This window comes from Juglans regia, chromosome 7, assembly GCF_001411555.2.
Source record: "Juglans regia cultivar Chandler chromosome 7, Walnut 2.0, whole genome shotgun sequence".
Taxonomy (NCBI): Eukaryota; Viridiplantae; Streptophyta; class Magnoliopsida; order Fagales; family Juglandaceae; genus Juglans; species Juglans regia.
The window spans coordinates 2,981,709-2,996,179 of NC_049907.1; the positions used below are offsets into that span (position 1 = coordinate 2,981,709).

Genomic DNA, 14,471 nt, shown 5'->3' on the forward strand with positions numbered 1-14,471 from the left:
TAAAGTAATGGATGGGTGTAGTTTAGCACTACTTTATATTATAATTTTTTAAAAATAAAAATAGATTCATTTAAATGTAACTTTATATATATATATATATATTTGATTCTTATTTTGCATTTTGTTATAGAAAGTATTTATCATTATAAGTATTTTAAATTAATTTTTCTTTTATTGTTAATTTTTCATTAAAAAAATATAATATTTAAATAATACAAAAAAATCTAATATATAATATATTGTAACAATTAATATATAAAATAGAAAAATAATATATTTAAAAAAAATCCATTAAAGATCGATGTCAATTTGATTATTTTATTTGTAAACAGATGGAAGGCATCCATCCTGTTCAAAGTAAATAAAGTAGGTTGTGAGCATTGGGAGAAGAGAAATTAAAGTTGAGAGAAAATATCTCTTTGCTTTTCGTGGACAAAATGTATATTCACAACAAAATAATAATCATATGATATATTTTTTATTTATTCTCTTATCCTTTTGAATTGAGTAATGTTAGGAAATTGTAGTCTTAACCATTGTTATACCGAGGATTTATTATTGGTCTGCAAATTATTAAAGCAGATCAAGATATAATTAAATACAAAATTGCTTTCTTTATTTATCTTTATTTGATCCATTTTATTGAAAAGTTGGTAAATTAAAAAAAAAAAAACCAACACTCCGAAATTCACTCCAAAATTAAAGAAATGTTTTTGTGAATCATTGTACTTTAAAATAATCATATGAAATCGGTTTTTTTTAATATAAAATCATTGTACTTTAAAATAATTATTAACAAAACCTTTAAACTTCCAAAATCATTAACTATTTACTACTAAATATGTAATTTGACAAGATTTTACAGTTCAAAATATAAAAAATGACAGTTTTGATAACTTATAAGACAGATTGAATATTAAATGATAACACGGATATTTATTATTTCCATTTAAAATGAAAAATAATAATAATGTTTGGTGGACAACTGGCCGTCTCCACAAGGATAGGTGATAATAAGACAACATGCTTATTAGAATCAATATTTAAATAAATAGTTTTAATTAAATTATATATAAATAAAATTGAACCGTCGTATTATTCGTATTCGTAATTAAATTAAATGCAATCTTAGACTTATACATTTTAAATATTGTACGTAACATTATGTTGTAGAAATACTTTAACTATAAAATGATTATATAAAAATAAATTCTTAGAAATTATGCACATAAAACCACATCAATATATTCGTTTAATTTTATGTAATTTGTGTATAACACTTGCAATGCAAAAATTCAACTACGAGTTGGACAGGGACTTAACAATTATCCAAAATCTAATTTAGATGGAAGAGATCAAATTATAGTGTATGAAAGATGGGTCAAGACTCAATCGTTAGCAGAAAGAGATTCGGTAGGTGCACAGGCATTTCATCAAATAATATTAATCTGCAGCCTTAATGATCACCTCATATTTTTCTGTCACTATTATTGATTCTATTGATCTCTACATTTTGCACGCAGTCATAATTTTACCCATAATTCAAATCCAAACTGAAAAAATCTGAAGTTTCTTGCAGTACGCGCGTCTAACTCTATGAGCGAAGCCCCTTCTTCTTCTTCATGGAAATTATGGAATACTAGGATCTTTTTTATTTAACTTGAAATAGATACTATCTATTTAGTGTAAAATATTATATATTTCTTATCATTCTATTTTTAAAAATAATCGAAGATATAACATGATAAAATTTTAAATAAAAATTATTCTTTTATATATATCAATACTACCTTTTTTTTTTTTTTTTTTAAAGAAAGAGACGGTACCTAAGTTCATTGATTACCTTTATTTGTGATGGAAGAAAACCGTCATTACAAAACCCGACACCTGGGGGTTATAAATGTAAAAAAAAAAACCCAAACCCAGGCGTTAAAAAAACTAAACATCTTTAAACCTCAATACAATCAGTTCGAACACAAACAAACAATTGAAACCGAAAGTGCAGCAAAATTTTAAAAAGGCTAAAAACGAATACATGGTAAACCCAGTTTGTCGAGTTGAATAATACCCTTCAATAGACGTGGTAGATCCCGATCATCTTCATAACAAATATTATGCCCATTTTCGCCTTGATGGGCCAGAAAATCTGCAGCTTGATTACCTTGACGAAATTGATGTAAAACTAAAACATTAAGTTCCTCAAGATCTTTTAGCATATCCTCCCAAAAATCCCATAAATATCAAACAATACACTTACCACTGCAAAGCCAATCCACGACCAACTTGGAATCACTCTCAACAATAACGTTTACAAAGTTTAACTTTTTACAAAAAGCAATAACTTTTCTAACAGCCCTAATTTCATATTCATTATTGGTACCAAGCCCAAAATAAGCGAAAAAGTCCCCTTAACTCTCTCCATCTCATCCCAAATCACACTACCTCCACCACTACTTCCCGGATTACCACAATAACTAGCATCATAGTTTAATTTAAACCACCCCACAGGTGGTTTCTGCCAAGCCACCAGTTTATGACGCCTAATAGAAACTGGCGCAATCTTAAGGTCAAGAGACGAAAGAAATGCTCCTCAGCCAAAGACAAAGTCCCTGTCTTTTTTATATCTCCCGCTAGCCTATGTAACCAGAACTTAACTGAAAACCAAACACTGAGCACTTTGAGGTTATCCCTCCATCCTAGCCTTACACCTGTCATACTAAAGTTTCCAAGTAATCAAACATGGCACCAAATCAATCCCTTTAATAAACGATTTTTTAGCACAAGCAAACCAAGATGAAACATGAGCCCACCAAGTGAAAGTCTGTATGCAAGAAATGCCGAAAGCTACACTAGCAAACTCCCAAACTTGTCTGGCCAGATCCCCAAAACAAAGCACAGGGTCTAAAGTTTCACAATGTTTTCTCTTGCAACAATCACAACAAGATGCTAAAGAAATCCTCCTGTGTTGCACTCGGTCATCAACGACAGGTCATCAACGACAAGGCATTTAAATCTTGATTTCCAAGTACAAATAGATATCTTATTAGGAATACTATTGTGCCATATCCAATCCATCCAAGGATTGACTCACCCTTAACCTAAATGATCTCCCAAGCACTAGAAGAAGAGAAAATACCGTCAGTATTAGGCTTCCAAATAAAAATATTCTTCCCCCCTTACCAGCCACAATATTGGAAGCAATGTGAGTTGCCATGTTCTCCCCAACCAAATCAACCAACATGTCAAAATCTCACTTATTATTCAGCCAACAATGCTGAATTTTAAGATCTTGATTATGGACCCATATTCGAGAGAGGCCTTGAATCTAACCAGCGATCATACCAGAAAGAGGAATTTCCTCCTCGTACCAACACTTTAGCATTCTAACAAACCTCAAGTAAAACAGAAATCATAGCCCTCTAGAAATTAGATCCCTCCGGACTAGTAGTAAACACATGTTTCTGCTTAATATACTTAGCACGAAAAAATGACGTCCATAAATTATCCACCGATAGGAGGCGCCAAACCATTTTCATATGAAGCGCACGTTGGACCTCTATTAAATGTCTAATGCTCAGACCTCCCTCAGTAGTGGGTTTGCAAATCTTACTCCAAACTCTCCATTTAGATCTAGGCAAACCATTAACAATACCCCAAAAGAAATTCGATAATATGAAATTAATTTTGTGAATAGTAACGAGCATGACATTCATCATAGCAAGAATATGGATAGCCATAGAGGATAACACATGACACAATAATATAAGACGCCCCTTTGCGAAAGTAATTTGAACTTCCAACCAGCAACCTTCTTCCGAATTTTTTCCACAAGAGATTCAAGAATTCTAGTCGTAATTCTACTAGAAACCAAAGGCACCCCCAAAAAGCAACCTTCTAGCGCTTTTTGATAAAATGTGATATCTTTACATACCAAAAGAGAAAATATAATAAATGTATTGGGTGTTATGCCTCTAGGATACTTTAAATTTAGGAACATTTGGGTGTCATCTTGAATGAGTGGAGTAGAAGCTAAGCTGTATGTAACATGAATACTCATTATTTGTTATTGTTTCATCTGATTCATCTTTTTTGGAAGGCAGAAACTAGTCATTTTTTTAAAATTGTCGGAGAGAACCAAAATTGATTTATATTCTTGCAATATACTCATATTTGTATCAGAACCTCCAAATTCATAATTATATTTTAATTCATCATTGCCATATATGTTGTTTGTATCAAATTATTCTCTTGCTATTGTGAGTTAACCTGGTTATGTCAGGTCCACATGCTTTCTGTAAATGTTTGAAAGAATGATTTCTCATGACATTGGTTCTGGCTGCAATGTGTGCGTAGATCAGTGGTGAATGCATATAACGTTAAGCTGAAGCAAGAAGTGGTAATTCGCGGTCCAAATGAAGAGAAGTGCCCTGTGAAAATTGTTGAAAGGTCGAATGGTCGAATCATGATTGCTAATGGGTGGTCTTATTTCGTAGAGAAGAATGATGTACAACCTAAAGACCAATGTGTGTTTGATTGACCTTTCTTTGTTTTGTTTTTTTTTTTTGGGGTGGAAGAAAAAGAACAATCGGATTGGATTGACCTAGCCGATGACATCTTCTCAGTTTTTAACTATGATGGATTGGGGTCAGAGGTTCAAATGAAAAGCCTAAGTGCTGGTCGTGACAACTAACAAAAGCCAATTTCAAAATAGGGGAGCTTAAAGTTTTTGCTTAAGCTGGAGTGCGATGAATATGGTAGTCATCTAACTTATTTGTGATAGTTTATGGGGATGATCTCAAAAGGTCACATATTCTCATCTTCCTAAGAATAAGACAACCATGAGAAGAACCATATGAAAGTCAAAGATCCCTCTAAATTTTTTTACACGTTCACTCAAACCCCTTCCTTCTCCGCCATATGAGCTGTAACGGACCATTTTCCTCTAATTGCTGTTGACTCTGAGTCTGAGCTCAAGCCTCTTTGCCCTCCTAACTAGTTTGTATATTTTGTAACCACCAAAAGATACGAACTGTTAATGAGCAAAAGACCTGCAGTGCTCCTCAAGCGGGTGGCGGGTGGCCTATTATCAGCCATATGCCCTCCTAGGCGGACGCAACTCACCTAAGAAAAACCGGGCGCCATGGCTGACAAGTACGGATCAGCTTTAGAAACCCAAGCATCCTTTAAAAAAATGAGCGTTTCCAAGCAACAAGACAAATTACCAGATCCTCCAGATAACAAGATTGTAGTTTGAAATTCTTTAGCAATCGGTCATGGAATTGCCGTAGTTCTGATTTTGACAGGTTGAACTTGAATATAGGCCAGTTACAAGTGGTGGGGTTAGGTTGAGTCATCATATGCTGGCAACAAGCACTCATTTTCTTCATAAAAATAAATATAATAAATAAAAATAATAAATAAATTGCTGGAGTGCAGTCAACATGTCAGCGGACTTTGTTTTTTTCTTAGTTGAGAAATGGCAACAATCTATGGCCTCCGAAGTCGGTTATTCTTATCTTCCAAAGAAAAAGACAAACATCAGAAGAAAACAACATTATAATCAAAGAGGATATCTAAAGTTACTTAATTCGACAGACAAAACCTGTCGTGTTAGTGAGACTCTCAGCAGTCAGCCCTAACAATGGATCCTCTACTCCAATTCCTATTGACTCTGTTCTCTAGCCTCTTTGCTTTGCTAGTATGTATCTGTTTTCAGTACTTGAGAAGCCAAATTATTCGTGAGAAAAAGACCTGTACTGCGCCTCAAGCTGGTGGCGCTTGGCCTATTATAGGCCATATGCACCTACTCGGCGGCCGGCAACTGACCCACAAAACACTGGGTGCCATGGCTGACAAGTACGGACCAGTTTTTACTATTAGGTTGGGTTCTCATAGAGTTTTGGTTCTGAATAGTTGGGAAATGGCCAGAGAGTGTTTCACTGTCCATGACAAGGTTTTCTCCACCAGACCAAGCATTGCAGCCTCAAAGTTGTTGGGATATGACTATGCTATGTTTGGGTTTGCTCCATATGGATCATACTGGCGTGAGATGCGCAAGATAGCTACAATTGAGCTTTTGTCGAATCATCGGCTTGATATGCTGAAGCATGTACGAGCTACAGAGGTGGGAACTGCGATCAAGGAATTGTACCAGTTCTGGGTTAGCAAAGGCAGTGCAGAAAGTGGAGTTCTTGTGGACATGAAGCAATGGTTTGGGGATTTGACACAGAATCTTGCTTTAAGAATCGTTGCAGGTAAGCGATACTTCGGAACCAATGCTGATTTTGATGAAGATGAGGCACGTCGCTTTCAGAAAGTGATGAGGGAATTTGTTCATCTGTTTGGTGTGTTTGTGTTGTCTGATGCAATACCGTTTCTGGGGTGGTTGGATTTAAATAGATATGAGAAAAGGATGAAGAGAACTGCAAAACAATTGGACGCTCTAGTTGGAGGGTGGCTGGAGGAGCATAAACAGAAGAAGTTGTCAGATGGGAAGAGAAGAGAAGAGCAGGATTTTATGGATGTGATGCTCAACACCCTCGAAGATGCCCAGATTTCAGGATTTGATGCTGACACCATCAACAAGGCTACTTCCCTGGTAAGTTCTTCGTGACTTTCATCTCTTTCACGAGTCCCAAGGTAAAAACTTGCCGGGTGATGGCTAAACCAACCAAAACAAAGAAGAATAGAGAAACAGAGTAAGAAATCCTGAAAAATATGAACAGGATTCAATACTCAATTGATCAAATAAAAAAAAAAAAAAAATTCGCCGCATAATATTTTCACTTTCAAGGCTATATCAAGGAATCCTTAGGGACTGGCTCAACTGTTAAGGGCTTTGGTCTTGGGGATATGCCCCAAGTTTAAGGTTTGGATCCTTGATCCTTGATACCCCAAAAAAAAAAAAAAAAAAATCATCAGAAAAAGGTTGGGAGGATTTATTGTTGAGTCATGAGATATTATTTTGGCAGAATCTATTCTTAGCAGGAAGTGACACTACAATGGTCACTCTCACATGGGCTCTGTCTTTACTACTCAACAATAGCGATGCACTAAAGAAGGCCTGTGAGGAGCTAGACAAAAACGTTGGCAAGGATAGACATGTCGAAGAATCCGACATAAAAGACTTGGTCTATCTCCAAGCCATTGTCAAGGAAACACTGCGCCTATACCCACCTAGTCCGATCATTGGTCTTCGTGCTGCCATGGAAGACTGCACCCTCTCAGCCGGCTATGACATTCCGGCCGACACACGGTTAATGGTGAATGCCTGGAAAATTCACCGAGACGAGAACATTTGGCCCAACCCTCACGAATTCAGACCAGAGAGATTCTTGACTACTCACGGGGACATGGACCTGAGAGGTCAGAATTTTGAGCTCATTCCTTTCGGTTCAGGAAGGCGAGCTTGTCCAGGGGTGTCCCTAGCTCTTCAAGTGGTGCATTTGACGCTCGCTAGCTTCTTACACAGTTTCAACATTTCTAAGCCATCCAATGAAGATGTGGATATGACAGAGAGCGTTGGCTTGACAAACTTGAAGGCAACCCCACTTGAAGTTCTCCTCTCTCCACGTCTTAATTCTCATCTCTTTGCGTAAAAATGCTACTCTTTTACCTTAAACTTTGTCATCTTCCATCGCATTTATTGATATGATGTATTTTAAATAATTTTATGTCTAATACTTAAATGGACAATCACTTAAAATGTGTTATATCAACAAGTATGACTGTATATCGATTATAAAATGTGTTATATCAACAAATAAAAAAAATGCCTCGGTCACTGACAACAGATTCACATCACAAAATGATACAAAACATTCAAAAAGTCTGAAGCCTCACATTAGTTTCTTAGTAGGTGAAATTGGCTTTGCAATGGTTTCAAGAAAGTTGAACTTTTTGTTACCTTGATAGATTGAAAAGATTACTATTGAGAATCTGAACATTCTTCTTTTAGTTTAGTTTGTACATGATGTAAATATCAAAATCAGGGATTCGAGTTCCTTGAGTGAGCGAAGCGAGCTTTGAGTGTTGGAGTGTAATTAGTAAGTTCAAGGATGTGCCCCTTGAAACAAATAAAGCAAGGAGTTCGAGTTCTAGTGTTTTTAACACAAGTAACCAAAGTTGAAACTGTTTGTTGTTGTATCTTCCTCGTAAGGAAACGAGCATAGCGAAGAGGAGGAAAGACAGAGTGTACTTCTTATATTTTGGAAAATAAGTTACTCAAGTTATATATATATATATATTTTATGGTTATACTATGCTTCCAATTTTAAGCATTTATTTTAATTAAAATACCAAGAGAGGTTTTAAAAATAAAAATATGGAGTCTCAAATCCTCATTTTTCAAAACCAGTGACTTAAGAGCTAAAATCCCAAACTAAAGGGCTATGGCATCTTCTCCCTTCCATGAGCATAGTTTATATGATTTGTATATCAGCATTTGACAAGGATCCAATTTTTTTTTTTTTTTTTAAAGATGACGGAACCTCAATTTTATTGATTGTCCTCACTTGTGACGGAGGAAAATCGTAATTATAAACACGACACCTGAAATGTACATAAAGGCTAAATCTAGAAAAAGAGAACCCAGACATCAAAACCAGTATAACCATCTAAAATACACGGTCTTTCAGAAATATATATAAACTACATCCGAACAAGCCAAAGATCCATTTGTGTGCCTTTCTTTTGTTTTTCTCAATTCTAACTTCTATCTCATTATCTTCTTTTTTTTTTTAATAATAATTTAAAATCAATCTCATTAATTTTTTAATGGAACTCAAATAAAGTTGGATCCAGAAATTAATATTGAGGGCATCAAAACTTCATTAAAAAAAAAAGTTGAAATAGAGAATTTTTTTCTAGAATAATTACATTTTCTTTTTTGGTTAAGTGAATAATTAGTGTATCACTTTCTCTCTTAACTCATTTCTTAAGTAGCATTATTATTGTTATTATTATTATTATTATTATTATTATTATTATTATTATTATTATTAAATTATATCATTTAAATAAATTAATATAATATATTTTATGTGCAACTGTTTAAATAAAAAAATTGATTAAAATGTAAAGTACAACCCTTTTTCTTATTGTGCTAATTCCTGTATGGTATAAAGATACCCTGTTAATTGTTAAAGACTGTTATAGTTCATGGTCAGCTCTAAAACCCTAAACCCTACCACCCATCCTAAGAAAAAACACAATTTTGGCGGTAAAATATCCCCCAATTCCAAACCCTAATTACACTCCGTTCTTAATTCTCATGCAATCGACATCCTACACAGCCCCCAATTCCCACCACTTTTCTCTTCCATGGAAATCTCCAGAACACCATTTTACCACCCGGAAATCAACCCCCTTTAAACCCAAAAGCCGCTTCAAGACCCTGTCTCTCACCAATTCCCTGAGACCCTCGCTCGACTACGAACCCGAGGAAAGCATCGATAAAGGGCCCGGACCCGTAATCGCATCCCCGGGTCGACTCCCTGTAGTGATTCGGAAGTCCGGTAGGGTTTCTAGGTACTTTTGGGATGGGAATTGTTTGCAATTGGTTCGCGTGGATGGCGGTGCGTCGTCGTTTTCTTTCGATTTTGATGACGGGTTTAGGAAATTTTTTAAAATTCTTGCTTCGGCTGTCAGGGATTTCTTTATTCCAAAACAAGTTAGTGAGAGTTACATGGACTATGTGAAGTGGAAGTTTTTGCACCGGGTTTTCAGCTCGGCTCTCCAGGTGCTTGCCACTCAGGTAATAAAATAGTGCATTATTTTTCTAAAAAGAAAAGAAATTTCGCTTGAATTACTTGGAAATTCAAAGATAGGTTATGTAACGTGTCCTTCTTTGGGTAGCTATTTATACAGTGTCTTGAACTCTGTTTCATACTGAACTTAAAGTGATGTTGGTATTGAGGTAATTGTTAAAATCTTTACAGGTAGAGGAGCGTTTAAACTTCTTTGTTTATGCGTTTGAGCTAACTTAAATCTATAATAAATATTTGATGATTGTGATTGTTTAGTAGAGCATGACACCACATCAGAGAATTGAACATAGGGTTGGTGTAAGAAGGGTTTCAACTTTTTCAAATGAACCGAAGAATTACATTACTACCGATTTCTTCAGTGATAATTACTTTAGACTAAATGAGAAGGGAACAACAGAGAGTCTGCGTCAGGAGAATTCACATATTGTATTGATAAGCTTTTTGAGACAGAATATTCTGCAGAACCTAGCAGATACAAATTAGTTTATTGAAGACTCTGGTATCTCCCCCAAACGACTTTTTTTTTTTTTTCCCAAAAAAATCCTTTTTGAAAGGAAAAAAAAAACCTAAAAGGTGTAACATTTAGATGAAGATTTGGTACACAAGCTTTCATACTGTTTGGGGAATGATTGATATCAGGCAATGTTCCGGGCTATAGGATTTGGATACTCTCGTTCACTTCCGTCTGCTGCTGCTCTTAACTGGGTTTTGAAGGATGGACTTGGACGGCTAAGTAGGTGCATCTACACGGCTAGCCTAGCCTCTGCTTTCGATACCAATCTAAAGGTATGACTTCCATTCCTATTAGAATTTGGTTAACTTATTCTTTCTCATCAGTTTTATGTTTCTAAGTATCTTTATTTGCAGTGCTTGTAGTTACCTGCACTGTATTTTGGTGTTTGGACAAGATAACCAAAGTCCCAAAGTACAGTGATTGATTGTATTTCTTAAAATTTGAAATCTTCATCATTTTTTGTTCTTTTTGAAGAGAGTTAGGTTCTCAACGTCTGTTATCTTCACTTTGAGCATTGGAGTGGAGTTGTTGACTCCTGCATTTCCGCAATACTTCTTGTTGCTTGCATCTGTTGCTAACATTGCCAAACAAATAAGCCTTGCATCCTACTTAGCCACAAATGTAAGGATTCGGACCTCAATTATTTTTATGTGATTTTTCATATCTATTGATTTTTTTTTTTCCCTGATGGATGTCAGTGTTGTTACTTGCTTGAAATCTTTTTTGAACGGTTTACTTGCTGGAAATATGATGATGTTACACTATTGCATGCTTCTTCTTTTTTCCCATACTCTTTCTTCTTTACTATTTACATACGTCATCAGTTGTGCAATGATATTTCTCTGCATTTACTACTGTTTTTTTTTTTGGGTTAACGAATCCAAGGTAAAAGAATAGTCTAAAATTTACATGCTTGATGAAAAATATGGCCATAAAAAATCTGTATACTTTACAATGTCTATGCCAGACAATCATGCATAGGTGTTGCTTCTATATATGTCCCGTTTACTTGAGCTATAATTATTTCTTTCATCAATAAAACGCTTCTTTACAGATTAAAAAAAAAAACCGTCTACTCCACATTTAAGGAGAATTTTTGCACACTACATGCCCTAATCTCGTGTGTGAAAAACGAAACAAATGGGTGCCAGGAAAAAGGGGAAAATGGAAAATATGAAATACTTTATATTCTTAAACCTAACAACTACATTTAGCACTTTATTTCTTACGAATTATTTTTCTCAGTTTTTTGGTTTGAATTGATCTATGTAATGTACCTTCACAAATTCAGGGAGTACTGTGATTGGGATAGCATTTTTCTTATTACAGAATATTAAACCTTTACAAGTGGAGTTTTTACGTTCTCTGTGTTTAAGCAGACAGCTGTTCATCGAAGCTTTGCAATAGGAGACAACCTTGGTGAAGTTTCTGCAAAGGCACAGGTTTGTTATAATTTTTCATACCATGTTAGTTGTATATGCTTCAGTAGCATGGGACATATCCTGACTTTTGGTGTGGGTTTCAGATTCAAACAGTATGCTTTGATAACCTTGGCTTATTGCTTGCTGCACTTCTGAATATGTTGTTGAAGAACAGTCCAAGGTTTTTCCACCCTGGCTTTCCCTTTATCTCATTTAGTTTTGAGATGAATTTATCAGCTTACTAGATATAGTTTGCAAGTTCATTCTTCCCATTCTTATTTGAAAAAATATATTTTGTAACATTACTTATATATATATATATATATATATATTTTGTAACATTGAAATCATTATCAATAATGAAATAGCAGAATCTCCCCGCCCAAAACAGCGAGAAATGTGGAAACCTGTGGATTGGTGTAACTATCTGCCAATACTTCTGCCAAAATATATTACAGCCTCCCACCCCATATGTATTTTATCAACTTGGTTGAGAGAAAACTCTATTGACTTCCAGCGTTCGTCACTAAAAGTATTCATTCATGCTCTGAATACAAACCTAGTAAGTAGTAATAATTGCTGTCATAGTAAACCTGATTGAAAAGAATTTAAAACATGCACTGTCCATATCTGTTTTTATGGAGAACAAAAAAATGCTGCCTGTCATTTGAATCCCTGTCATTTGGATCTGTGCTTGACATGTTTATCGTATTCATTATAGAAAGTTATGCTTCCATGGTTCCCTAACTTACTGTTAATGCTGAAGATTGCTAGCAGGTTTACCATTTGTTATATACCCGATTTTCTCGGCATTTGATCTTTTTGGAATATATCAGGGGCTTAAACATGTCCATCTGCCGACACTAACTAAGGTGAGTTGGCATATGAGTTATATAAGATTGAAATGACAGTTGGCTCACGTTTTCTTTTTCTTTTTAACTAACATTTGAGGAATGCAAGATTGTGGCCTCCATGTGTTCTATATGAATTGCCCACACCCATTATTTATTCAGATTTGTTTGCTCAGTGGCCAGTCTTAAAGAACATGAATCTTGTTGGAAAACTTTTCCTACCACATTAGGATGATGATATCTAATAGCTAAATATTCTGTCAAATTCAAATGCCTTTGCTTTTAATGGCTTGTCTTTTTGCTTACCCATAAGATGCCTGTTCAACAGCATTTGCCATATCCCTGGTTTTGGGTTAAAGGTGTCTTCAGTCACAACTATTTGGTCCCATTGGATTTTGCATACAAAAGCCCCACACTGAACAGCCTCCTTCCCCTGCCCTTTCATAATACACAGGCACGTGGGCTCATATAATAGGAAAAGGAACAGGGCTACAGCCCCTCTATTAACAAGTTAACTTCCATAAAATTTACAATATATGTGCACCGCCACTACTTTCCGTTGTTTTCCTTGCAATATTATGGAGTTCATGATCTGAATTTTTATGTTGCTTTTATGATCAGGATAGACTTGAGATTATACTAAACACTTGGATTGAGTTAGGATATGTCCCTTCACCCGCAGACGTGAGCAAAGAGGAAGGAGTTGATTTTCTGTGGACCAAAGGTGAGGTCTCAGCATTGTGCTTCTCACAGCTGTGTTATGATGCTTTGATTTAAGCTGCTATAGAATGGAGTGTGCATCATTGGTGTAACTTATACCCAATTATCGAGTTTTGAATCAGGAAAAAATGTTTGGCCCATCAGAATAGGGTGCTTGAGTCCCGAGGATCAGATACCCAAGTGGTCAATGATGGCAATGCAATGTACAAGTAGTGAGGATTATTACTTCATATGCATGGAAATCTTCCACAACAAAGTGAAGAGAACTAAGCGAGTATGTTAGGAAACCTATAAACTGAGTTTCCACCTCATCTATAAAGAATGTTTCTCACATTTTCACTTTTTCTTCCCCTGCCACGTTTACTAAATTCTAGCAAGGGATACTTCTTTGTCTACGGGAAGGGGCCATCACTGCAAATATTATCATGGGTTTTTTACAGGTAGTTTGAATGATTTCATTTCCTATTTCTTTTAAGAGCACGTATAATCTTTAGTGTGCAAGATGCTCTATTACCATGAATGGAAACTTCGTCTATAATTTCCATGTCAAGTAGTTTTCCCGATCTTAAAGTTTGGTGCAATCTTTATGTTCTGTACTGTAGGCGTGCTACATTCGGAAGGCAATACTTGTGAAGAGGAGTTGGTGGGAGAACATTATTGGGGGTAGTGATCCATTGGATTCTGTTTTCAATGAATGGTTTCAAGTGATGGAGGATAGCAAACGATGTGCGCAGAAGGATCTGTCTTTGTTGAATGAACAAATGTTGGGTATGGGTTGGGCTGCTAAAAACATTTTGTTAAGTACACAGGAGCAGACTCGATACAGTTTTGTAGATGACTGAAGCTTTGGGAATGTTTTCTTGAAGATTGGCGGCTCTCTCTTCATACGGAGAGTTTTGGGGATGAATCTTAATTTAAAGCTATCAATTTTTGCAAATCATCTGTAACATTCTGTTTTGTCCAATAAGTAGTTCAAGCTTATTTGATATATATATATATATATATATATATATATATATTCTATTTGTAAGAAGTTAACCTATAAAAAATGAACGTTCTTTTTGTACCTGCTGTTTTTATATGCTGTATGAAATTATTACACTATTAAAAGTAAATAAAAGGTTTATATCTAAATTTGAAACTTTAGACCAAAAGCCATACCATCTGAGAGAGAATTTTCTCCAAACTTTCATCAGCC

General features: G+C 35.2%; 2 protein-coding genes across 3 annotated transcripts; both read left to right on the forward strand.

Moving 5' to 3' along the window:
- The first annotated feature begins 5,588 nt into the window (after window positions 1-5,588).
- Window positions 5,589-7,718, forward strand: LOC108995252 (cytochrome P450 CYP82D47-like). The gene is made up of 2 exons (XM_018970777.2): window positions 5,589-6,598; window positions 6,972-7,718. The coding sequence occupies exons 1-2, from the start codon at window positions 5,642-5,644 to the stop codon at window positions 7,596-7,598; spliced, it is 1,584 nt and encodes a 527-aa protein (XP_018826322.2). The 5' UTR covers window positions 5,589-5,641; the 3' UTR covers window positions 7,599-7,718.
- Window positions 7,719-9,162: 1,444 nt separating this feature from the next.
- LOC108995254 (protein root UVB sensitive 4) lies at window positions 9,163-14,268 on the forward strand. Of its 2 annotated transcripts, XM_035691643.1 has the most exons (11): window positions 9,163-9,528; window positions 9,649-9,754; window positions 10,407-10,553; window positions 10,756-10,902; window positions 11,661-11,723; window positions 11,807-11,883; window positions 12,469-12,574; window positions 13,175-13,277; window positions 13,396-13,547; window positions 13,648-13,713; window positions 13,876-14,268. In XM_035691643.1, the coding sequence occupies exons 1-11, from the start codon at window positions 9,272-9,274 to the stop codon at window positions 14,113-14,115; spliced, it is 1,464 nt and encodes a 487-aa protein (XP_035547536.1). In that variant the 5' UTR covers window positions 9,163-9,271; the 3' UTR covers window positions 14,116-14,268. The 2 variants fall into 2 exon arrangements, with proteins under 2 accessions (XP_035547536.1, XP_018826324.1); XM_018970779.2 differs by having other exon boundaries at window positions 9,163-9,754.
- Window positions 14,269-14,471: the final 203 nt, after the last annotated feature.